The 23546-nt window shown below is 36.6% G+C and overlaps 2 protein-coding genes across 7 annotated transcripts in view; both read right to left on the bottom strand.

Moving 5' to 3' along the window:
- Window positions 1-357: 357 nt before the first annotated feature.
- BDH2 (3-hydroxybutyrate dehydrogenase 2) lies at window positions 358-15256 on the bottom strand. Of its 4 annotated transcripts, XM_085325617.1 has the most exons (11): window positions 15197-15230; window positions 15005-15078; window positions 13065-13145; window positions 11617-11695; window positions 8201-8297; window positions 7549-7657; window positions 5763-5823; window positions 4784-4897; window positions 4166-4224; window positions 3381-3473; window positions 358-2233 (listed from the first exon to the last, which is right to left on the bottom strand). In XM_085325617.1, exons 3-11 carry the CDS (start codon window positions 13134-13136, stop codon window positions 2180-2182), a joined length of 738 nt encoding a protein of 245 aa, XP_085181743.1. In that variant the 5' UTR covers window positions 13137-13145; window positions 15005-15078; window positions 15197-15230; the 3' UTR covers window positions 358-2179. The 4 variants fall into 4 exon arrangements, with proteins under 4 accessions (XP_085181743.1, XP_085181744.1, XP_085181745.1 ...); XM_085325618.1 differs by lacking the exon at window positions 15005-15078 and having other exon boundaries at window positions 15197-15256; XM_085325619.1 differs by lacking the exon at window positions 15005-15078 and having other exon boundaries at window positions 13065-13194.
- Window positions 15257-17052: 1796 nt separating this feature from the next.
- Window positions 17053-23546, bottom strand: part of CENPE (centromere protein E) — a 38406-nt gene continuing 31912 nt past the window's right edge. For all 3 annotated transcript variants that reach the window (XM_085325684.1, XM_085325682.1, XM_085325681.1), the window contains 7 exons: window positions 22635-22856; window positions 21721-21924; window positions 21032-21144; window positions 20430-20527; window positions 19658-19820; window positions 18897-19156; window positions 17053-18062 (listed from right to left, as the gene is read on the bottom strand). In XM_085325684.1, coding sequence (XP_085181810.1) covers window positions 17965-18062; window positions 18897-19156; window positions 19658-19820; window positions 20430-20527; window positions 21032-21144; window positions 21721-21924; window positions 22635-22856 — 1158 coding nt within the window. In that variant the 3' untranslated portion in view covers window positions 17053-17964. The remainder of the gene's footprint in view (window positions 18063-18896; window positions 19157-19657; window positions 19821-20429; window positions 20528-21031; window positions 21145-21720; window positions 21925-22634; window positions 22857-23546) is intronic.

A 23546-nucleotide genomic window follows, 5' to 3' on the forward strand; every position in this document is an offset into this window, starting at 1 on the left:
AGTATGAGGCATCTAACCTCTGCTATATTTTCCCACTTAAAAATTGCAAATAAGTAAATCTAACATTTGCAAACAATAAGTCAGATTTTGACCAGACATGTTTCATACCTTTGGAAATCAAATGATTTATGTTAATGCCTCCATAAATATCAAAGAGCTTAAGCAATCATTTAAAAACATAGCAGTTGTTGTTACAAAAACATGCACAAAACTAGTATGTATTTGGTTTATATAGAAAACTATAGGTTTTCTGATGAATGATCAAGCGTATTCAGCAGCATCTATCCTTTAATTCTTCCCTTTTACCCCTCAATTTCATATATATGCAATTGCACACAACTTCATTCACAAAATAGATCACTGGAGCTACGTGCAATTTTTTAATGTAATCATATTTATAGGCAGTCATCCCATATCATTCACGTCAATTTTAACAGTGCATTAGTATAACAAATGGTGTTGAAATTCAGCTTGTTCATTGCCTTAAGATCTTTGGGTCAGGAACCATGTTTTGTTCAGAAAATGAGCCTTTACCACAACAGGCTTCTGATTCAAAAATCAGCACTCCAATGTGCTGCCACAAAGATGACATCAAACCACACTTTTCCCATAAACTATTGGGTAAAAAGTCATTTTTCTGAGAAACTTAGTCTTGTGTTTTAGCATGAATTGCATTGGTATTTGACAATAAAGCAATAGAAGGCCTAATCCTGGCACCCAGCCTATAGATTTGACAATATTTGTTCAGTATTAGCACATCCTTCTGGCGAGGAATATATATTTGCTCTATCTAGAGCTGTAAAATCTACTCTTTTCGCTTGTATGCTGGAAATAGAATGTGTTCCTGAAGATCCATCCTGTAAATGCAAGAATACTACTCCCACATGCCTGCTTCAGTAATGCCCTTGCATAGTGCTTTTCTGTACATGAAAAAAAGACATAGTAGTGATACTTTCAAGACCATTTTAGGAGTTGTCTTTACCATTAATGATCAGTTCTGGCCGCTCTCTTTCCTAGGAGAGCCTCTTTGGTACTAGTAAAAGTATTCCTTTTTTCAAGCTGATTGCGAAAGTACATGAGGTTCTCCATGCTCTCTACATGCTGCAAATTTTAGTCTTAATTACTAGAGCAGGCTCATCTCCATTATTTCTGCTTCATGAAAACAGTCTATAAGCTTTGGGTGCTTAGACAAAAAAAGGCCAATCCTACTGTTCCTAACAGTAATCTGTTGCCCTATTTTTTAATTTACAATCTCCCATCTTTCCATATTCCAGCAACCTAACCTCACTGGGTAACTGAAAACCAGATRCTGCAGATGCACAATGCAGCTGAATATGTACAGATTGACTTTATACTGTATGTGCAGAAAGTCTGATGTGCCCATACACCACGTCCACAGCACACCTGACTGTCCAGCACTTCCCATTCAGGATCTGTAAGTGTTTTCAGATTTGGGACAGATATTCTTTCCAACAATTCAACACACAGACTTTTTCTACAGTTATTACAATTCTAGAACATTTTACTAATAATAGTAGAGAGGAGAAAGAATATGCTTAATAATTTGGAAATCAAAGTGCTTTCAAGCACAGGTTGCAAGAACTAGTATGTTTTCTAACACAGGACAGCTATTACCGCCAACAAAATGATTTGAACTTTGACGTTTTCAAAATTGCTATTTTTTCTGATTTCTTCTGTTGTTTAAACTGCACTTAGCTCAAGATCAGTTCAGCTGATTTAAAAGCAGTCTCTTTCTACTTTCCCTGGATAGTCTGTTAACATTACTAGGAAATCTAATTGTGAATGCTTAACTTGCATATCCTTCAGGGGCTGGGAATAAAGGTAATATTTAATTCCTTTCATTTAGATTTGCTTAAAACAAGACTCAGATTGTGTATATTAAATAATATTCTTGGAACACTGGTATCTTAAAGGTTAAACACTTTCTTATGAAGGAAGTCACATTAAGTATATTTTAGTCCAATGTTTCACAACTTAGGGAAAAGCATATCAGCAAGATAAATTTAGAAAAAGATTACAAAGTGTTAAAAATACACTAAATTTGTTTTGAAAGACATGTTAGTGACTTAAATCTCTGCAAACTATCTTAACTGAGAAACATGATCCTCTCCATTTTTTGCCTTTCATAGCATGAATTTCCGTTTGCAGACAGACTCGATCACAAGCTCCACCCTCCATCAATGATTAGTTCATTGCCGGTCATGTAGGCAGACTGAAATTATATAAAAAGTAACAATGAATTTATTAAATACAGGAAAATACTAGTTTAACTTTATCAGAAATTGATTTCTTTTCATATAAACTTTTTTTAAAAAAAACAGTAGATCCAAATACACAGAATACAAAAAAAAAAAAAAATTTGAAGCCTTTCACCTAACTCAGTGGAGTGTAGCAAAATTATTATTAAAAGCATTCAGATGATAATACATCCTGAACATAAGAAATTTATATAAGGTAGATTTCAGGGAGCTCACCCGCAGCAATAATACTTTACACTGATGTTATTAGCTCTATTCAGCTGAGTAGAATCTGACCAGATCAGTTAATAATAATGAGACTTAAATGAAAATTTACATGATGCAGAAAGTGAGGTAAGCAACTAAGAAGGTGACATTCTATTCTCTAGGTCAGTACTGAAGCATTAAACTAGCAGCGTCACAAAAATAGTAAATCAAGATGAAAATGAGAAATAGATTAGTGTTGGAAACACTAAGACCAAACTAATTTCATTAAAGTATTTTGTTATGTTCACTGGGAGTGCTGGAGAAGTGCAGTGGAACCCAGTCCAATTTTAGATTCATAGTAAATTTGTAGCACAATATATGAAACAATGTTTCATATACTTGATGTGTTTTCATTGTTATGTGCAGCAGTTATCATGAGTTTGGTCTAAAACAACCTCAATGGGTCTATTGCTTCCTTCATGCCAAAAAGGAATGGTCATTCTGAGCATTAAAACTTCCACTAAAATCTCTAGCAGTTCTACACAAACATTTGCCCTTGCGCCGTGCAGGTAGGTGACAACCGTTTTAATTCTACCTCCTTAAGACATGCTCCAGCTGTGGTGGAAATAAAACTGCCTGGAACAGCAGAGAAGATCATTTCTGCTATTGTTCAGAATGACTTGGGCATGAAACATCCAAGCTATGGTTCCAAGTATGTAACACCTGAACAATCACTGTCAACATTCAGAGCATTGTATTACAGGTTTAAACTCAGTAAAAGATGGCCAGTTTTCTATTTTTGTAATAATTCAGCTCAAAGACATTATCAATCCTTCTAAAACAGATTCTCTCTATTGTGAAGCAGCAAGGTAGTATGAGATTCTGTGAGAGAGAATTTTATTGTCTGGTACTTACTTCATCAGAGGCCAAATACACAAACAGATGGGCCACTTCTTCAGCAGTAGCAATCCTACCAATCTTCTGTCTGTCCAGAAAGTATTTCAATGCCTAGACATCAGAGCATTGGGTGTACAAAAAAAAACAAAATTAATATTTTAATGTAATTAGTGTAACATGTACAAAGCAATATTGGAAACAAGTCATGAGGTCAAAACTTTAATACACTGGGTAGAGAATCTATGCTAGAGAAAGAAACTAGAAGGGTAACTTATGATGTGAACTTCAATTTGGAAAAATATTAAGAGAATAGGCTTAAACCTCTGGTTCCAGAGTAAAGCCAACAGAGGCTCTTCTTCCTTTGTTAGTAGATATTCCCTGGCCCTTCAGAAGAGGATTCAATTATCTACTTAGTATGATGGAAGATCCTAAATCATTTTTTAAAAACATATGCTGGAATACCCTTTCTATCATGGTTGCACACTAATTTGTGACTGACGCATGCCGAAGAAGTGAATGTATTCTGTTTTCACATTGGATATTGTAAGTACCAGCTGCAAATTCTTCCACAGATGACAGACCCTTTGCATTCACTAAGCAAGCGCCTTATGATGCATTCTAAAACCCTGGCTGGAGCATGAACTGATGAAACTATCGAAGGAGACACTACTGTTATGTTACCATTCACACTCCGAAATATGGGTATTCCGGAATCTGAGCAGAAGTGTAGATGTGTGTTTTGTTTGTTTGTTTTTAAAGGTGTTTAGCATGTATATGTATGATCAAACAAATAGCTTTCTAACCTGTTCTGGGTTAGGCCTGGCTTTAATTCTTTCCTGTAGAGATGGTGTGTCAACAGTTCCTAGGCAAAAGTTTGAAATTAAATAATTAAAACTTAAATGTATCAACAATCATGACAAAATGCATTTTCATGGATTTTAGTTGTATGGTATAACACCTACATGTAATGTCATAATAAGATGCAGRAGGAAGACTGCAAAACTATCAGCTTAGCATAGGAAACTAAATTTCAATAAAAGAATGCTTTGAGAATGGGATTCAATACTTTTCAGATTGTTAAAAGTTAAATAGCTAGCCTGCTATCTAGCCCTACATTGTTTAACTTCCAGACAAACACACACACAAATACTATGTAATGCTGATGAAATGTGTATATACTTAGATGTCTCAGTGCTGAGTTAAGAGTGCTGGGCTGGGTATAGCCCAGTCTAATGATAAGAGTAATGACCTTTCTATTTAAAAATCTCAGAGATGTTTGAAATATGTCTTATTCTTTTTGACTCCTGGTAATTTTAATTGCCATTTGCAAGTCTACTGTTCACTAATAATGTCAAACTAAATTGAGCCATATGTTGTTTAGCATCTGCTCCAAATTTTCAAAATATTGTAATAACACTTACCAGGACATAYGCAGTTGCATCTGATGCCATGTTCGATGAAGTCAGCAGCCACAGACTTTGTTAGACCAATAACTGCTGCCTTAGAAGTACTGTATACACATCTGTTCACAACTCCTAACAGGAGGTTGGTGTGAAGGCAGCATGGAAACATATTAAGAAAAAAGACAAGTTTTTTCTACATGCATTTGCTTCTAACTTGAGCATTTTCTGTAGTGCTGTCTTTCCACAAGAAAGCTAAGATTCTCCTCAGGCATAGACYGGAATAAAGCACAGTATTTTTCAAAAGTATAAATTTGGCAAGTAACCGAGAAAAAATAACAGAATGAGCAAATAAGAATTTGGGAAGCACATAGGCCCTTCTGCTTAGTAACCTCAGTTTTCTTTGGGAAACATAGCTATAATGCTTATGTAATTGTTTGTTATTTATTGTTTCTCTGAAATACATATATAGCAAGTTATCACTGAAAGACTAACTGTGCGGAGGCATTATCACATCTCTTCCCTTGACATGAGAGTTGCATAGTTGTAAAAAGCAGACCATAGGGGCTTTCCACTGGGTAATCAGAAAATGAAGAGCATAGTGACCACCTGGGCAACCTAAACAGAAGTAAGCACCAAGTATCAGGTCCAACTCTGTATTAGATTCCTTTCCTGGGATGAGCTCTGTTCCTGTAATCCTGTCAAAAAACCTCACCTACAACAAACGAAGATGATGTCTACAGGCCACCTTTTTTCACTGCAAAGCTTCAAATCATTCCTTGAGAGCAGACCATTCTGTATGCTCAATGAGCAGTTGCTACATAACAAAACTACAACATGCTTCATCAAGCACATGCACCAAGGATCAAAATCAAGGGGACTCCATTACATAGATCCCTATCAAGATTTTTTCCAAAAATTTCTACAGACTCAGTGTGTCAACCAGATATTTTAGAAGACTGAAAATTTTATAATAGCAAATCTCTAGAAAGCTACTGACCTTTAATGCTGGATGCCACAGAAGACATATTTATAATGTTTCCCGATTTCTGCTTAATCATCTGCAAAAGAATACTTGTATCATTCAAACATGAACTACTTTGTCACCTGCAGGCTCTGTCACCTGGCCCACAACAACCACTAGAACAGCCCTAAACGCAGCTGATATCCAGGATAACAAAGCTTCCTTAGCTTCTCCCTTTTCATCTATTGACTGAAGAAGTAAAGCAGATTGAGACTCTCACTAAGTTCTCCCAGATCATTTCAAAAGTGATGTAAAAGATGAGAAATTATTTTGCTCCTTCTTCATGTATCTAGACAGAACCACTAAAGAAATGGAAGACTGACATCAGCTTCACTATGGACCACCATGGAATTTGTGTATTTAAAATAGAAAGAACAGGAACCAGGCTGAGCACAAGGTATAAAATTCCTGCTACTTGCCTGCCAAACCAGGCTGAGGACAAGGTATAATGTTCCTGCTGCTTGCCTGCCCCAAGGTTTATCTTATTCCCAATTGATAGGAACAAGTATTAAAACCAAATTACTGCAGTCTTTTGTGTTCCAACTTGCATAAGAAAGAATGACACAAGAAATTAGAAACAATATAAAGACAAGTTCTTTCATACAATTTCAATGTAGCTATTTAGTTGATTAGGGTGAAATTACTTTTTTAGGGAAATCTAAGAGATCGTTGCTTATCTTTGTAAAAGATTTTTGATCAGTAAAGCATGAAGTGAATCCACATGGGCAACAGGGCATGTGCTCTTCACAGGAAGCTTCCCACTCAATCACGTTCAGACAATGAGGCTTCCATGATTTGAAGCTGAATGGTTTTGCTGACAAATACCCATTGCTGCTGGCTGTTCTGCAGGCAGTTGTTCATAACATTCTTAGCGACCTCTGAATCATGGCCATCTTGTCCAGTATACTACGTGGACGTCACTCATGCCATTTACCAGTGTAATTCTGCTGATTCAATTCAAATCCTTCTTGCTTTGGAGAAGGCTAAGTCACAGCACTCTGTCTTTGAATTGTAGCTAAGTTTGTGGAAAATTATAAACTTCCTAGGGATCTCAAAACCTGAGATACCTAAAGCAGTTATAAGGAGCCTTTGAAAGTGAAAATCAGCTGAAAAAGCCAGAACTATAGCAAAATCGTGGGAGGGGGGAAGGAAGGGAGAAATCATCCAGTCACCCTGGTGACAGCTACCAACTCTGGCCTTTGTATTCACAGAAAACAAACACTATTCATTTCACAGGCTTTTGTAGTTCAGAAGCTAGTTATTCATAAACAGCAAGAGTCCTCAAGCTGCTAGACTGTTTATTTAACTGGATTATTGTTCCAATATAACCAGCATGTTGCCATCAGTGGCACTGAACTACTTCATAGGATAGTTTCCCCAGTTGTAGAGAAAAATTCATGTTAATGTATATTTTTTAATAATTTGTAGCAGTGATTTTGCTACATAGTGTGTAGCTGTGCACTGTGCTTTACTGTATTACACTGGCTCCCTTGCTGCTCTGTATTTGAAGGATTTTACTTACAAATGGCACAGGGCAAAACTCCTAAATTAATCATCCCTATAGTTTCCTTTAGATATATAGTCTACTTAAAGAGAATGTTTTAGAGTAGGATCACTGTAATTTAAGGGCCTTCCCTATCCAAAGATGCATACTCATCTTTTTTTACCAAATCCCATGCTGTCACAGTGGCAATGACTTAGACCTGTCCCACTTTAAATACAACGCAACTGAGACTAAAAAGCATAGGCAACCAATCTTTACCTTCGGAAGAAATGTCTTGATCATTAGATACATGCTGCGAACATTGAGGTTCATAGTAAAATTCCAGTCTCGCTCCTCACACTCCAGAATAGTTCCATGATGAACAAACCTGAAATAAGTGCGTAAAATAGTTTGGCTTTGTATGCACGTTCTTTTATCGCTTTTTTTGTAATAGCTAACCCTTCCAACCATATAAAGTAGGCACAATAGTTCTTCTCAAGAAAGCAAAGCAACAGCATATTTCTTCCATCAGTGACACAAGGCAGACTTCATATGTGCAGAGAAATCTTTGGTAATAGGGGAATTCCCCCAAATAGATACAGCACAGGCAGAGCACCAGCTTCACTCAGTGTGGTGCCAGGGGTCCAAACCAATCATACAAGGTACCCATAGATCCAGGGGAATTAGTCTGTGTGTGTGTGTGGGAGGGAACAGGACAAGGACTCATAGCTCAATTTCTAGAACAATTTTTATCTTGGCCTGGGTAACGCAGCTGCACACAAGATATCAGTTTTGATGAAAACACATGAAAATTTATATTAAGATATAAAATCCATTAAAATTAAAGGAATAACAGGCATTCAAGTAAAAGGAAATGCTTCTGGAAGACAGGGAAAACTGTAAAAAGGAGGATGAAATAGAAGTCGATTACCCTGCAATGTTACAGAGGACGTCAATCTTTTCTATCTCCTTGGCCAGATTTTCTATCTGTTCCCTCTTGGTAACATCCAGAACCCGTATTTGAATTCCTATAAAAAGAACATGGTATTTATTTCACTTTTTTTGGTTACAGATCAGCAGTTTGATTTTCAGAAGTGCTGAGGACTACAGCTCCTGTTCCGTGATTTGTCAGGAACAGTCCCCTCTCAGTAGGGCACCAACACACGGAGACTGAGTAACAGCTACACTTGATCATTACCGTAATGGTTAAATCAGGGCAGCAGTGGACAGTATGGCATACTATTTATACCTTCAGAAAGGTCTTTAAAAACAGTTTTGATTGTTACACAGCATCACACAAGCAGACGAGTTAGTGTCCTTTACCACTAAAGCCGTTTCCAATGCATTTGAATTCTACTGTACTTCCAGACTACAGAATTACAGAGTCTGTACAATCCTAACAAGCTTTCATGCCTGCTGTTACAGACTAATAATTCCTTGGAATTCATTACAGGTGTCACATACATCACACTACTATGTGCCATCTATCCATATGTATCAGCTTTATAACGTTCAATTAATGAGGACCAGTGTTTTGCATAAGCCCTTACCAATTTTACATAACCTGGGATGACATCATAGCTATAATAAAAATGAAGAGGAATTATAACAGGTTGATTGCCTCTATAATAAAGGTAGTTTAAAAACTACGATGTCAATGTTTTTCCAATTATTTGTTTTTTTCACAAAAAAATTAACCAACAAAAGAACACTTGGAAACTCGTTACTTTTTGCAATAAAGCTCTACTTATTTGAGGCCCTGAGAGCTGTCACTGTCAGTGCTTATAGCACTGGTTGTATCTGTGCTGTAYCTTCAAGAAAACCATTGATACTAAAAACACAATAATAACAATCATCCCTCTATTTTGTTCAGAGAAGTTCACTGAGATCGAGAAATGTAACGACCTCGAAACAGAGAGAGGTGCAGCTCTCTTCCAGATACTTTTCATTTTCTATAGAACCAGCTCCTCTTCAACAGAAATGTTTTAATAGGCCAACCACAGCAGTGGCATCCAGAAATGAAAAGAACAAAGTGAACAAACTACACTTCCAGATAAGCTGTAATATGATAAGATATAATATACATGTCATTTTAAATTTAAAGGTTCCAATCATCTAACACAGCTAACTTCTCATTGACGTCAAGACTGAGACCTTGCAATGGAATAAGTGTGTCTCATGACACATCCTGCCTACACCCTAACTCCTTGCTGACAGTAAACATTGGGCTGTGAACCCTTCTCAAATGCACCAACTTTCCTTATGAAAGGAAATCCAGATGTGTGGAAAAGAAGGAGCCATGGTGTATTGCAACAGTTTCCTCAGTGGGTACAACCAGGCTTCCAAAGACAATAATAATTGCTGCAAATTACTCCTTTGCCACAGTTTGGACATGGCATAGCCTGCATCCAGGATTAACAGACATCCAGTGCAGAATACCTGTGCCCCAAACCAGTTTCATCATGTGCTATTCTGAACACAGTCTAATAAATGTTTACCTACTGGGAGGGTGTACAGAAGATGGAACTAGATTCCTCTAGAGGCCCACAGCAAGAAAAGCAACAGAAAAGTTGGAACATGGAAAAGTTTGACTCAACATAAGGATTTTTTTTTTTGGCCATTACAGTGGTTACACTGGAACAGGGGCCCAGAGAGGTTCTGGAATTCCCATCCCTGGAGATGCTCAGAACTTGACTGAACATGGTCCTGAGCAGTCTGGTCCAACAACCTCCTTTGAGCAGTAGATAGGAATATACAGTCTCTGGAGGTCCCACCCAACGTTCATGGTTCTATGAAATGCCATAAAGCTAGCTGTAAAGCATTGTGCAATGTCTAAGTGATGGGAGAATTTGGTTTCAAATAGAAAAAAACTGCAACTTTTGAAGCCAAAACGTTAAGTCCATGAACATGTTTTATATGCCTTTGTTAAATGATACATATGCCTCTGAAGAGTTTTGCAGATGATGCAATTTAAGACTATAGGCTAGTGACTAGCACCAGTAGTGGAGTCACCTCACATGGATTCAATTCAAAGCCTAATTCATCAAAGCTTGATGAATTAGGGTTTAACTAATAYGTCAAAAGAATAGGAATGTCTGGGAGTATATAGAAAATTCTGTTTCCTTCTCAACATACTAGCTGAGGCAAAGTAGTGTACGGTTAAAAATGTAACACTTCCCTAAACATCCTCAGAATGAAACTGAAAAGTCCCAAAGTTCCTAGAGAATTACAGAGACATTGCTTGTAGGGAACTCCAGTGAGAGAGGAGACAGATGTTCACTCTAAGTTGTGCCGGTGAAAAGTACTTTTGCATATGTTTATGTCCAACTCATGCTTGATGCAGAAACAGTCAACTTTCTGCAGAGTAGTTAGTGCAAGTGCCCCCCTAATCCACTTCAGGCAAAATGTGCCAGGTTAGCCCCTCCACAGTTTAACAGATGTTTGAGCTACCTGAACTAATGATGCCTTTAGCAGAGCTGTTATACTAGCAGAGTTAGGGTAGCTGAGAGGTCAGCTTAGCACTTGGCTATGTAAAGATGATATTTTCAGCTAATGCAGCTGATCTGAAATGGAGTATCTGCATACAGTTCAAGACTGATGTTAAATTTTGAGGTAATAGGAAATCATGAAGTCCAGCAACTATTTCCTTGCATCACATTTGGAAGTACTTTCTGTTATGATAGATATCTATCTTATTTATTTTAAAATTGATAATTTTTTTATTTTAAATTATGTCATCTTGCTTGTGTCACTTTCATGATTAAAGAAAATAGCTATGCTAAACCTGCTCTTTGCAGTTTCTTCTTGTGACCTCAGCAAGAAAACAAATCTTCAGTCTCAAATATTTCTACTAACAAAATAGACTTATCTGTGTTCTGAAGTTCTGTGTTCTAAAGATGTATTAATTCCTGCTAGGCAGCTATGCTTTTAACGCATAGCTGATGAAAACGCAAGACACTAAATCCACTTTTTGTATAGGGGAATGTCAGCTCTTAGGTTCAAGGAGAAGCATTCCATTTTTTTAGCAGAACATTTGACAATCAGCCTAGCAATCTAAACAGCTAATCAAAATAGGTGCCATTCTGGAAAGCAGAAATCAATTGCTTCTGTGACACATAAAATACACAGAATTGTTCTACATACCTGGAATATTCCATTTGAAATGCTAATGTTGCAGATGAATACCAGTGCTTTTTATATAAAACCCCTGCCACGCTGTAGTGCAGAATAAAGCAATGCCCATATTTCAAGAATTATTCTGAATGTTTTTTCTCCTGCCTTTTAAAGTTCACTCTAATCTCAAATTGTATTTCAGCCTTCCTACAACAAATCTGTAAGATGATTTACCTGGATATTCCTCCAGTTCTTGCAGCTTGGACTTATTGATGTCTGTAGCAATAACTTTGGCTCCTTCTTTAGCAAAAGCCTGAAAAAGGCAAGCAAAATAATTTACACTTGGGTATTACAGATTTTAACAGGAATAAAGACTGTTTTCTCTCATTTCTTTCCTGGATTGAAATAAAAGTTGGATGAAGGCATTTATGCTTCTATTTTTCATTCTGAGCATGTGAGGAAGTGATGAGTATCAATTGACAAATGTCCTGGGGACAACTGAATAACTCTAAGAGAGATCAGACAATTTTATGTTTTCCTCAAAATAATAACAAATCCATAAATAAAGCACCAGAGATAGTAACCAGACTAATACAGCTATTGCTATTATTGCCCTTATTAGCTGCATGTGCGCTAGCAAGGATGTTCCAAACGAGCAGTGCTAGAATTAAGCTTGCATGTCGGATTTAAATGAAGTTACACCATCTGTAAATGAAGTTATGCTTTTACATGCCATCTAAGAAAAGAAACAACTATATATAAACTCGATTCAAGTCCTTCACATTCAGATCACTGAATAGAGCAAAATTCAAAAGCATGACTTTTCTTTAATATTCCACCTGAGGTATTCCTGCATTCCTGATACACCCCTCAAAACCAGCTTCCTCTGTATTGTACTAACTGATAAAATAACAGCTATACAAAATGAAGTAACCTATATTTAAAAAGTGTTTTGAAGTCTCAGACCAGCAGAAAAAAAATGTGGCAGCCCCTTATCCTCAAAATAACTGTCTCTTTTACAGCCTAAGAGGATAGTGGCATTAAATGTGCTACCCTTTTCCATAGTTTGTTGGGTATTTACAAAGTGAAATCTTCAGGAAAATGACCTACTCCCTGAACTGAGTGTTTTAATGCAATTGCAGGAAAGGTTGCACAAGAAAATAACTAGTTTGGCAAAATTCCTGTTCATAAAAGTTTTTTGTGGTTTGTTTATTACGTTGTGGAGATACTGAAATAATTCTACCAGTTTCTCTATCTGCTATGGAGGAAACAAATGGCTGGTAAGGAACTGGCCAAAAGGAGTTATAAATTAACCCGAAATTCCTGTTTAACAATAAATAACTACAAAGTTTTAAGTGTTTCTCACAGCTTTTCATATGAACAACCATGTAGTTGTGCTATCATCTAGATTTGGTTACAGCTACTAGTGTATATAAAACATCTTGGCTCTGCCACAGGGAATCTTTTTGGTATCCAGCCATATAGCAGGAAATCATGATGTTCCATAGTGACTATATTCTTCCTTGAACTTTTCAATGTGTATTTCTGAGGTTGTCTCTGGCTTCACCCATAGTTTACCAGTTTAAGAGCTTGTTTGGTGCAGGTATTATTAGACAAGCCAGCGTAAGACAGCTAGTTAGGGCACAGGAATCTAACTAAAGAACAAATGTTTCTCAACTTACAATAGCAGTTGCCCGTCCAATCCCCTGTGCTGCTGCGGACAGTAGTATTATCTTCCCATCAAGCCGACCCATATTGCTGACCTGTGCAGGCAGAAGATGTCACAGAAACTTCAAAGACAGACCATCACTCCTGGGTAAACACACGCAAGTACATCCTTGATGCAAGATCATCCCAGATGATCCAAGCATTTCTGCTCTCAAATTGGAGTCCTATCCAGTTACAACATGACCCTGAGTCAGTCGGTGTTCTAAGGTGGGACTGCCGCAACCCTGTCTGAATCGGTAAGAACCAAAAAAGGATGAAAAGATGTTTGAACTCAAAAGCCAAGCTATATTATAACAGAAACTATAATTTATTTTTTCATGAACAGAGAGGTTCATGAATTTGAGATGAAGCAGAATAGAAATAAAATAGCTTGTAAACTAGTCTCTCCATTGCATATTGTGTTCTTACAAAGCAGACTTTTTTTCCCCCCTCCTCTCAGACCCAACACTGACTTCCTGGACTGCAACATACTCGGGACAATACCCACCCTGGGCTCCATAAAGCATTTTTCTTTCCATTGCTTCTGCAGCCTGGCCTTTGCGTCTGCTCTGACTTTCCCTGGGAATCTCCCAGCACTGCAGATTCCCTGCTCCATAGGTCAAGGGCGTGCATGGGCTGGGGGTGGGGAACGAAGCTCTGTCCCTCTCACTTTGCTTGTTCTCTGGGAACTATTGAGCATACTGAGAGCAAGCCGGAAGGGGAAAAGGAGAACTTTGGAGTGCTGGCCAAGGCAAGTAATTTTCCTCCTCTAGTAGGTTCCACCTCACTGAACCTGCAGCAGCCAGAAGGCAAGATGCAGTCATCTCTGCCGCCCAGGCACACCCTTTCAAGGGTTTTGTTACGTTTAAAGAAATCCTGAATGGCACATTTCAGATAAACAAGTATAAGCAAACACCATCATTTCGCTCCCTCAGATTCAAAGATAGTTTCAGTAGGCTTATTGCTTATTTAAGGAATAATTTATTGAACAAGATGTTTCAAAGTACTACCTAAAAAGTAAGATTACTGTATTCCATTCAGAGTGTAATCTCTGGTGTTTGAGCACACAGGCAACCTTTTCCACACTTCTAAAAATAAACAAAGCAAAGTTTCTTTATATAGCTACATGTGCAAAAAGATTTCTTGTGAACATGCAGTTTTAAAATAAATACACAAATCCAATATATTGAGTATTTCATTGAGAAGTCAGTCATGCCAAAACATCCTCTCGGTTAGCAGCTAATGTTATTGTCTGGGGATGCTCAAATCTATGCTGTCACAGATTAGTGACTTGAATTTAGGGTCCCACATCTGAAACCAAATTGTTCGGTTTATCTTGAACAGAATTCTGTCTGCTTTCTCAGAAGCCTTTCCTGACATTCAACATATCAGACATTTATATTAGGGTGGAAAGAGAATTTTTAGTTTAAATTTAGAAATAAAAAAAATTATCCCACTTGATTTAAAGTCAGACTGAGCTATATACTGTGTTTCAGACACTGAAACATCTCATTGCAGGCTTTTTGCCATAGCTGACTCTGCATGGGGAAACAGAACACTAAGCAATAACTGAGATGCACCTTTATAATTAGGGGAGAGACTACAATCTTAAAATCCTTTTTTAGGTTGGCTATTAAAAAGATTTCTTTTAGGATGTCTCTAAGGGGAGACTATATGAGGTTAGGCCTGTCTTAATATATCCTTTGCGTGAAAAGCACCAAGCCGGTTAACCAGGCAAAATCAGACTGTACACATGACTAGATGATACTGTTCAACATACTAAGTTTTGCAAAAATGTATCTGCTCTAATAGCAAACTTTTGTTAAAAATCAGTAGAACTCTTCCCAAATATATTAAAAAAAACACCACACACACCTCAAAGTGCTCACTCAAGACATACAAAGTTCTTCCTTACCCTTTTTGCTGTCCCATAGGTCTTTTCAGTGGAAAAATCCTGACCAAAGTACTTCCTCAAACCATCTTCACACACTTGGGAAGTGAAATATGCTAGTAATACATTTCATTTCTCAAACTAGCAGGTTCTCTGAACATATATCATAGTGATTCTAATGGAATTAAGCATTTAGAAAGTAATACAGTCACTCACCAGAAGACCTCAAACAACTTGCTATGCTTATCGACCTTTGTACAAAAGGAAGTTTTCTGCTTTTTTTGCTGTGCTTGTTGGGATTTGTAGTTCAACTTAAACTTTTATTTCTACGCACCAGCACAATTTCCTTTAGAAACGTTGAGATGCTGCCATCTAGTGAGACTCAAGATTTTAAAAGAGATTTCTCCTGCATGGTGGGGGGGGGGAGAGAGGGGGAGGGAAGAAGAGGGGAAAAAAAAGAAAAAAAAGAGAAGATTACTAGCATTATCTGTCAGCTCCCTCTAAGGAATTCAACAAGTCAACAGAATTCCCTCAAAAAAGAATGCATTTTTCCAAAGCAGTTTTCAACTATGCCGGCCACCAAAACTCAAAAATTCAAACTAGGACAATACTTGCATGAGAAATTTCAGTTTCTTAATTGGTTATTTACCAACTTATTTTTTCAAATTTGTATCTAACTCTTTAGCTTACATCTGTTAAAGCAGAATTAACATAATGGAAAATTCCTGGACAAAGTAATTGAATTATGAACTCACATCAGACCCAAAGCACTCTAATAATATTCTTAAATTTGAAATCTTGTTGATTTTAAGTTGAACACATTTTACTCAGGAGAGTCACTTCTATGGATAAGTTTAGAAGAAAAAAGAACCCCCCAATGTAGTTCAGTAGCATTTAACTTACTTTGTATTTCTGTCAAACTGCTAGCTTTGTAATCTAGTAACTGTCTAGTAAATCCAGTACTTTGTAAATCTAGTAACTGAATAGCTAATGACCAGGTTTCTAAAAGCATTTCTCTCCTCCTGTCCCTAACCTCTTAAGTTTCTGTTCTTCAGCTCACATCACCAGAAAAATCTCTAATTCTGTTAGTGTTCCACTAAGCAAGAATTAATAAGAAAATAATTTGAAACTGTATTAAAGAACAAGGCTGATCTATACCTCATTTCCCTTCTGGAGAGAAAAAAAAATCAGTTTTAATTTTAGTTATTTATTATTAGAGTAGAGGGAATGAAAAAAAAGCTGGTGGCCAAAGGAAATTACAAGCAAGCTTTGTATTTACCACTCTGCTACAGAAATAAGATTTCTCCTGCATATCTATGGTTGTGGCATGAACCAACATCCTGTAATCCAGACTCAGTAATGGAATCTAGACCTTGCGTTTTTGGCTAGCAATTTCTTTAAAAGCTTTCCAAAACACCCCCCAATTTTTAGAGCTATAGACATTTGCAACTTCTTAACAGTTCAGACAATCAGCGGTTACCAGCAGTTGAAGGTAAATAGACAGTTGGGTCTTTGGTAAAGATCAAAATACCCACCTCTGCCAGGTGTGTAATTCTCACAGTGCAACTGTTCCAAGAAGGAAACAGCTTAAAACCCTGAGCTATTTTAGTAAAAATTTAATTGCTAAATGCTCAGGAACATGTCTGTATTATCATTTGCTCACAATTGTGGCTAACTCATAATGGAATACATAAGGAGACAGCTAGCACCACATAGATCTTTATTCCTACCAAATAAGTAGGCATGCTTTTGATGCGTTTGTTAGCTGGGTCATCTCATGATGATTCCATTCTTCAAGAAGTGAACCTCAGGTTGAGCACAGGATTCCTGTTTGGTTACCTGAGAGGCAGGGGGGAATTTAGTCTTTCACATTTATATATATATATATATATATATATATATATATATATATATATATATATTTCAATCAATAGCTAGCATTGCAGAAAAGGATTATTGTGGAACAGCTACAGAGGAGACTGACAAGAAGCATTGTAATTATGATTGAAGGGATGAAATTAAGATTATTAATCAACATCCTGTCTCCAAAAAATTGAAGTGACCAGCAAAAATATTTTTAAATACTTAACACATTCAAGTTTATTATCAAAGAAATCTTATACACAGAAAATACAAAATGAAATAGGTCTCACAATGCAGATAAGTAGCATTGTAAAATATTAATTCTTTCTTGCAGCCCAAGTCATCCAGTCTGCTTTTGCTCCTCTAGTGAATAGAGAAGCTGTCAACAGTTAGCTCCGTGACTTATTGTTAAAAAATTTAGATGTCCAACTCTGCACAGGAACTGTAAGTACATTTAAAGATAACGCGAAATACAGAGTTATTCTTGGCACCATAACTGACAGAACTATGGAAGTATCGTAAAGAAATAAAGATGAAGCCTTGATTGTGTGCCCTATAAACAGAAAAATAATTTCAGTTACAGTGTCCCAATATAAAGGTTAAAAATTTTGGTGAAAACACCACTCCTATGGTCTTATGAAAACATGATAGAAAAACAGATCCTGAGGAATAAAAACTAATGAGAACAATTCTTTCCACTTCAATATCATTCAGATACAAAAGTCAACAGTCCAGAGAAGGCCTATTTTATGAATGACAGAATGAGAAGTGTAAGATTGATTGTAAGTTTCACAGTAGATTTTGGATCATCTCCGTTTCCATCTTCTGTTTAGTACATAGGCTTTGCTAGCTTTGCCATCCAAAAAAGTGACCAAGGTAGAACCACCACAGTGTCAGCAGGTTGCAGGCAGCATTACTGATTTTCCATTTATGTGCTTCTATTTCAGCTTTTCCAGCCATGGGAAACAGCACCTCCAAAAAAGCAAGGAATTTACATGCTACCAGAGTTCTTTCTACAATTTGTAGAAGAGGATGATGGCTTTTAACATGAAGTAATTATCTTCTGTGTATGCAGATTCTGGCTGTATAGCCACTGTAGAGACAGCTTACAGAAGACACCTTTATTGGGTGGTACAATCTGGGGCTTTATCTCTTTCTGAAGTTCCAAACCAATGCTTAAGGTATTCCTCTGTAGGCTCTACTCCTGCAGGTCGTGTATCTATACAGAAAACAAGAACATTAAGTAACACAAACAGTAGGAATACAGCAATTTAATCCTGACTAGCGTTTTAGATGTCAGCTATCAAAGCTTGCCTCTGATCAAGGACTTGGAAACATGATACTCTGAGAAAAGCCTGTACTATTGCTTGGTCATAACAAGAAATAGCAACAAGTTGAATCAATATATTCTTTCTGGCAGTCTGTCATTAATATCTCAAACTGATGAAGTCTTCAGCATAGCTGTTCAGGTCTAAGTCTTTAAAATAAAGCATAAAAATGAAAGCAGTACTTTTAATATGCTAGCATGGACCACTAGAAGACTTCTCCCAGATGTTACTAGGGCTGAAGGAGAGGAAAATATCAAGACTATTGTTATTGCAGCTGGAAGAAAGCAGATTGACAGATTCAACATCAAAGACCAAGATCTTGATAAAGAAGTTTAGAGATCAGTTAACTAGCCATTAACACTGCATAAAGGACAAAGTGGTCTATGAGAATCAATTCTGCCAGAAGTCTGTGCTTAAAGAAAGATAAGCAGAAAAATATTCCAGATTATCTATCCAGTAATAGGACATCCTGCTTATTCACCTTTTAAAGCAATTATCAAAATTTCCACCGTGGCAAAATAGAGAAAAAGTCTGGACATTCAGCCCCTGAAGATCAGTTTAAGTATTTAGGATTCGTAGTGCATGTTTGTATAACTCTCATGGCTGTTTCACTATGCAAGTTTCAGGTTTGAATACAGAAAGTACAGGTCACCTACTCTCCTTCACAGACCATCCTTTATATTTTCTCTCTACTAATCTTAAGAGTACAATACTGTGTTATGTACCTGTTAGTGTACCTAAGTTGGAATTATCAAAAAAATTTGTTGGACAAGTCAGTGGCAGAGACTTTGTGTCCTGAGTCACAGTTTCCTGAGAAATGGATTCCTTAGAAGGAGAAGGCATTTGCTCTTTAAGAGAGTATGGCACTGTTTTCCTTGGAGACCTTGGTACTGTCTCTCGAGTAATTTCCCTTGAGGATCGTTCTTTCAGTTTTAATGCTCTTTCTTTCCATTTTCTAAGTTCTTCTTTCAGCTGAAGCTCATTACTGAACAGGAAAAGGAAGAACATATAATGAGGAGAAAAATCTAAACTAATTTCTTTAGATAAAGAAAAAACCCAGACAAGACAGATCTCGTACCTTCAGATGACATATGACATGCATGGCAATGCAAGCCTCCTAGCTTATCAATATCAGTTATCTAGGAGATATAATAGGTTTTGTGTTTGTTTTGTTTTTCTATTTAACAGCTAAATATCCATGCCACAATTTTATCATAACTTTTAAACAAAGTATGTTTTCCCGCTTTCAATAAACTCTTTTTAAAAAGCTGTTATAAAAGCAGTTTAAAGCTCACAGACAGATTTATAAATACGGGCAACAATTCACAAACTTTAAAGATTAAATTCACTGGATTCTTTTAGGTCTTGCTTTTAGATTTAAATTAGTTGCTCACTTCTATAGATTTCCTATAAAGAAACAGTTATGGTAAGCATAGCTAAATAGCACCAAAGTATTTGACATGATGTTGATCAGCTTTACACTTACCTTAGCAGAAGGTCATTTTGTTTCTTCAGCTGCAAGTTTTCTTTCTGTAGTTTAGCTTGTTCAGATTTTAAAACAAGCATTTGTGTGCTTTGCACAATCCCACTGCCACCACCACAAGTAAGGGGTATTTGTGATTGCCGAGGAGCTTCTTTTTCTAAGACCACTAGAAAATAGTTTATACAAACACATGTTATTTGGACAGCACTTAAAACCAAATCAATATAATTTAAGTCATGCCTATACAAAATTCCTTCTTATAATCTTTTAAGTAAAACCTGAATGGATTAAAAGTGCCATTGCAACTGCTAGTATATACTATTTTCTATAATGTATACAATACTACTAGTATATATTATACACTATTATACACATGCACACTAATAGTCACATTGTCAGGGAGATATTCAGAAGCTTAAAAGGCAAGGCCATTTAGAGTCAAAATAGTTAATATCATGATTATGGATAGAACTAGCTATTTATATGTGAAATTAATCAAGGAAGAAATGACAACATAAGCCACAAAACTTTTCAGGGCTCTTAGACTAAAGAAGCAAAACAAACAATACACCTTTACAAACTGCAGCAATTCTAACAGTGTCAATCTAACAGTGTGTAAGCAGCTATCATTTCATCTTCTATCTCACCATCCAAAGCATTCAATCCTCCTCATACCGACATGAGGTAAGAAGCCTGCATCTTGATCTGAACTTCAGCCATGTAACCTTAAAATTGAATGTATAGCATGAGTCCCTTATATCTATCTTGAATTCACCTGTAACATCTTGCTCTTGTTGTGCTCTTCTAAGTTCTTCTTTTAGTTTTCTCAATTGTTCTTCTTGGTGTTCCGCAAGAGCTTTATAATTAGCAAGTCTATATCAGGGAAAGGGAGAAGGGGAGAAAAGAAAACACCATTTTGTACAGCTTAATAGTTAAAGTTGCCAGAGAGCTAGTTTTATTTCCAAATGAGCTATCAAACAGGAACAAATCCAAGTTACTTAAGTAAAAAGAAACATCTCATCTGGTTATCAGTTAGATTTTAGGTGAAACAGAAAAAATACTGGACTAAAATTATCCTCTGTGCAGTTCACTGGAGGGGAGGGATGCAGAGCGCTCTTATTAACTGCTTTCCCCTCACTTCCTTCAGTCAGAACAGTTATTTGGCTTATAGTTGAGCATGCATTGGTTGAAATTTATTTGTGGCTGTATGAGGAAGGATTTTGGCAGTCAATCTGACTCAGATGTACAGTTTTTAGTCTTTCTTCAGAATTCTGCTAGAATAATGAGGATATCTAAAACTGAAGTTAGCTTCCAATTTTTTTTACAACATAGGAGAACTAAGCAGTTAAAGTGTAACAAAGTAAAGCTTGAACTTACTTCTTATCAAAAGAGTTGGATTGTTTCATTCTTTCCATTTCATAGTTTACCAACTGCGTTTTGAGGTTATCAATTTCTTCTTTGTACAACTCTGCACCTTTATCTAATTTTGCCTAAATAGAAGAATATGAAGAAAGGATTGATACTTATTAGTAACGAATTTAAAAGCTGCTTGGTTTGTACCATTATTACGACCTATTAGGTTCTGCTGTACGAGATTAGAAGCAGAAAGAACACAGTTTCATTACCAGGTAGCACCATAACATTAGTTGGCAATGCAATGACACTGACGTTTGGACTCTTGGTATTTTGCTTGCAACTCTGTTTTAAGCAATTTGTTTTGACTTGCTTGCAGATGTAAGTCTGGTAATTCTGAACTAACACGCAAATAGATTAAGTCAAAAAAAAAAGCTATGCTTTAATTTCAAAATTTAAAATATTTCCTTCTTAGAATGTTTTAGAAATGCATCATTTTGTAGAAGTTGTAGCTTTAGTTTCTAACATGTTAATGCAGGCTCCAGATTTTGTCCAAGAGGCTGTGAAATTCTACTAGGAGAGGCGAGTACATTACTCCAAGAACACTGTACAGCTTTCAAGTGTTACGTTTCTTTCACAGCCTTTTTCCTCATGTATGCTCCCTCCTGGACTTACCAATGGAGAATGTGAAGAGTAAAGTATTTTGCTCATACCTGGAGACTCTGCTTCTCTGTTAAGGCACTTCTGAGGCACTTCTCTGTCTCATTTAGTGTGGCCTGAAGTTGAGTGAGCTCACTTGCAGCTGTTTTCATTCTTATCTGTTCTTGTAACTTGTGTATCCTGTCATCCTTCTCTTGGACATTTTTTCCTACTTCATTTATTATATTTTCCAGCTTTTGGATTTTTAATTCCATAGCCTTTTGAGAAATATTAACCAGTTATGAAAAGTTATGCCAAGAGTTATATCAGTGTAACAGCATAGGGTATCTTAATTTTAAAAATCAAGACTTGCCATACACACAAATGTCCATCTGACTTTGTGACATCTGTTAGTACTCTGGAACACGGAATTTCATTTATTTAAAAATAAACTGCTTTGAGCAAGGTTAACTGTGACATTTAAGAAAATGATACAGGGAAAAGTTTATAGTATCCAGTTGCCAGCTTGAGTTCTAATCTAGTTACTCCTAATCCCCTCACTCCTCTCCTTAACAGAGGATATCAGATTCCTAGATTTGGAGAGCAGAAAGGGGGAGAAGAAAAAAAAATCCTACTCCAGTCTGACATAATGAATACCATATATTCAAAGAAAGTGTCACCACTATCACAATATTATATTAGAATCAATACTTCAGAATTTCCCCATTTTACATGGGTTTCTAGACTGACATCTGCCTGTAAATAGAACACAGTCAATTGCCTGTTAGGTGAGTTACTTAAACACAAGCTTAAAATTCTACTTTGAGTACAAGTAGCAGCTACAAGAACTTAAGTGCACCTTGGGCCAGAGTGTTATGTGGCACAGATTTACAGTTATCAAATCTAATTTTCTTCTCACTTTGAAGCACCCTTAACTTGAAGTCAAGCATCAAAAAAGTTGGGTTTTTTTTTGAAAAAAATTTTGCACCTTTTTATCTTGTTCTGCAGCCTCCAATTTGTTATGAAGTCTATAGTTTTCTTCTTCTAACGCAAGACTGGCAGAGGCACCAGGTGCCAGTTGTTCTTTAATATTGTTCAGCTCCTGAAGCAACTCCTCAGTTTTCTCTTTTCTTAGTTTCTGTTCAGCATCAGCTCTTCTACAATAATCAGCAGTTTTGGCATCCAGTTCTGAAGAAAGCTGAAGGAGTACCTGAAATTAAGTAATGCCACTTAGTAAGTATGAAATCATTTTTGTACTAGCTAGGAACAAGACAAGTAAAGAAATGAAGCAACTCTGCTTGTTTGTGTCACAATTGAAAGTGCTTATTACCAGAAATAGAATCACCAGAATAAAGTGAAAGCTAGGTTTTATTTCCAAAGTGGAGGGGAAAGAGTCAAGAGAGAAGACAGGCAGGAAATAGACATCAAACTTGCTAATCCTTCTGCATTACGTCAAGTAACAAGATTAGAGAAATAAAGGAACTATGCAGGAGAGACTTTCTGAATGTGAGTAGCATAGGAAAAAATAATTTGGAGAATTTACTAGAATATATTAATTGGTCACAATAAACAAAACTATTTGAAAAATGATATACATAGTACTATTCTAATAGCCCATATGCCCAACATGTCAGATAAAGAAAAAAAATCCACTATAATTCTGCCATTTCACAAGTGTGAAGTTTGGTGGATTTTTCTCTGTTTAAAGCCTTCAAACTATAAAAATACATGCATCAAGGCGTTCTTCTGAAAAGAATGTCAACACTGGGGAACTTCAAAGCCAAAGCTGGCTATTGTGCTTTTCTTTCTCTCTCTCTCTCTCTTTTTTTTTTTTTTTAAATGGGTGAACTTGGTTGGACCACACTGAATCAGAACATGGAAGGAGGGAGATGAGTTCCTC

Source organism: Rhea americana, unplaced genomic scaffold (assembly GCF_003343005.1).
Source record: "Rhea americana isolate MKP2758 unplaced genomic scaffold, rheAme1 scaffold_99, whole genome shotgun sequence".
Taxonomy (NCBI): domain Eukaryota; kingdom Metazoa; phylum Chordata; class Aves; order Rheiformes; family Rheidae; genus Rhea; species Rhea americana.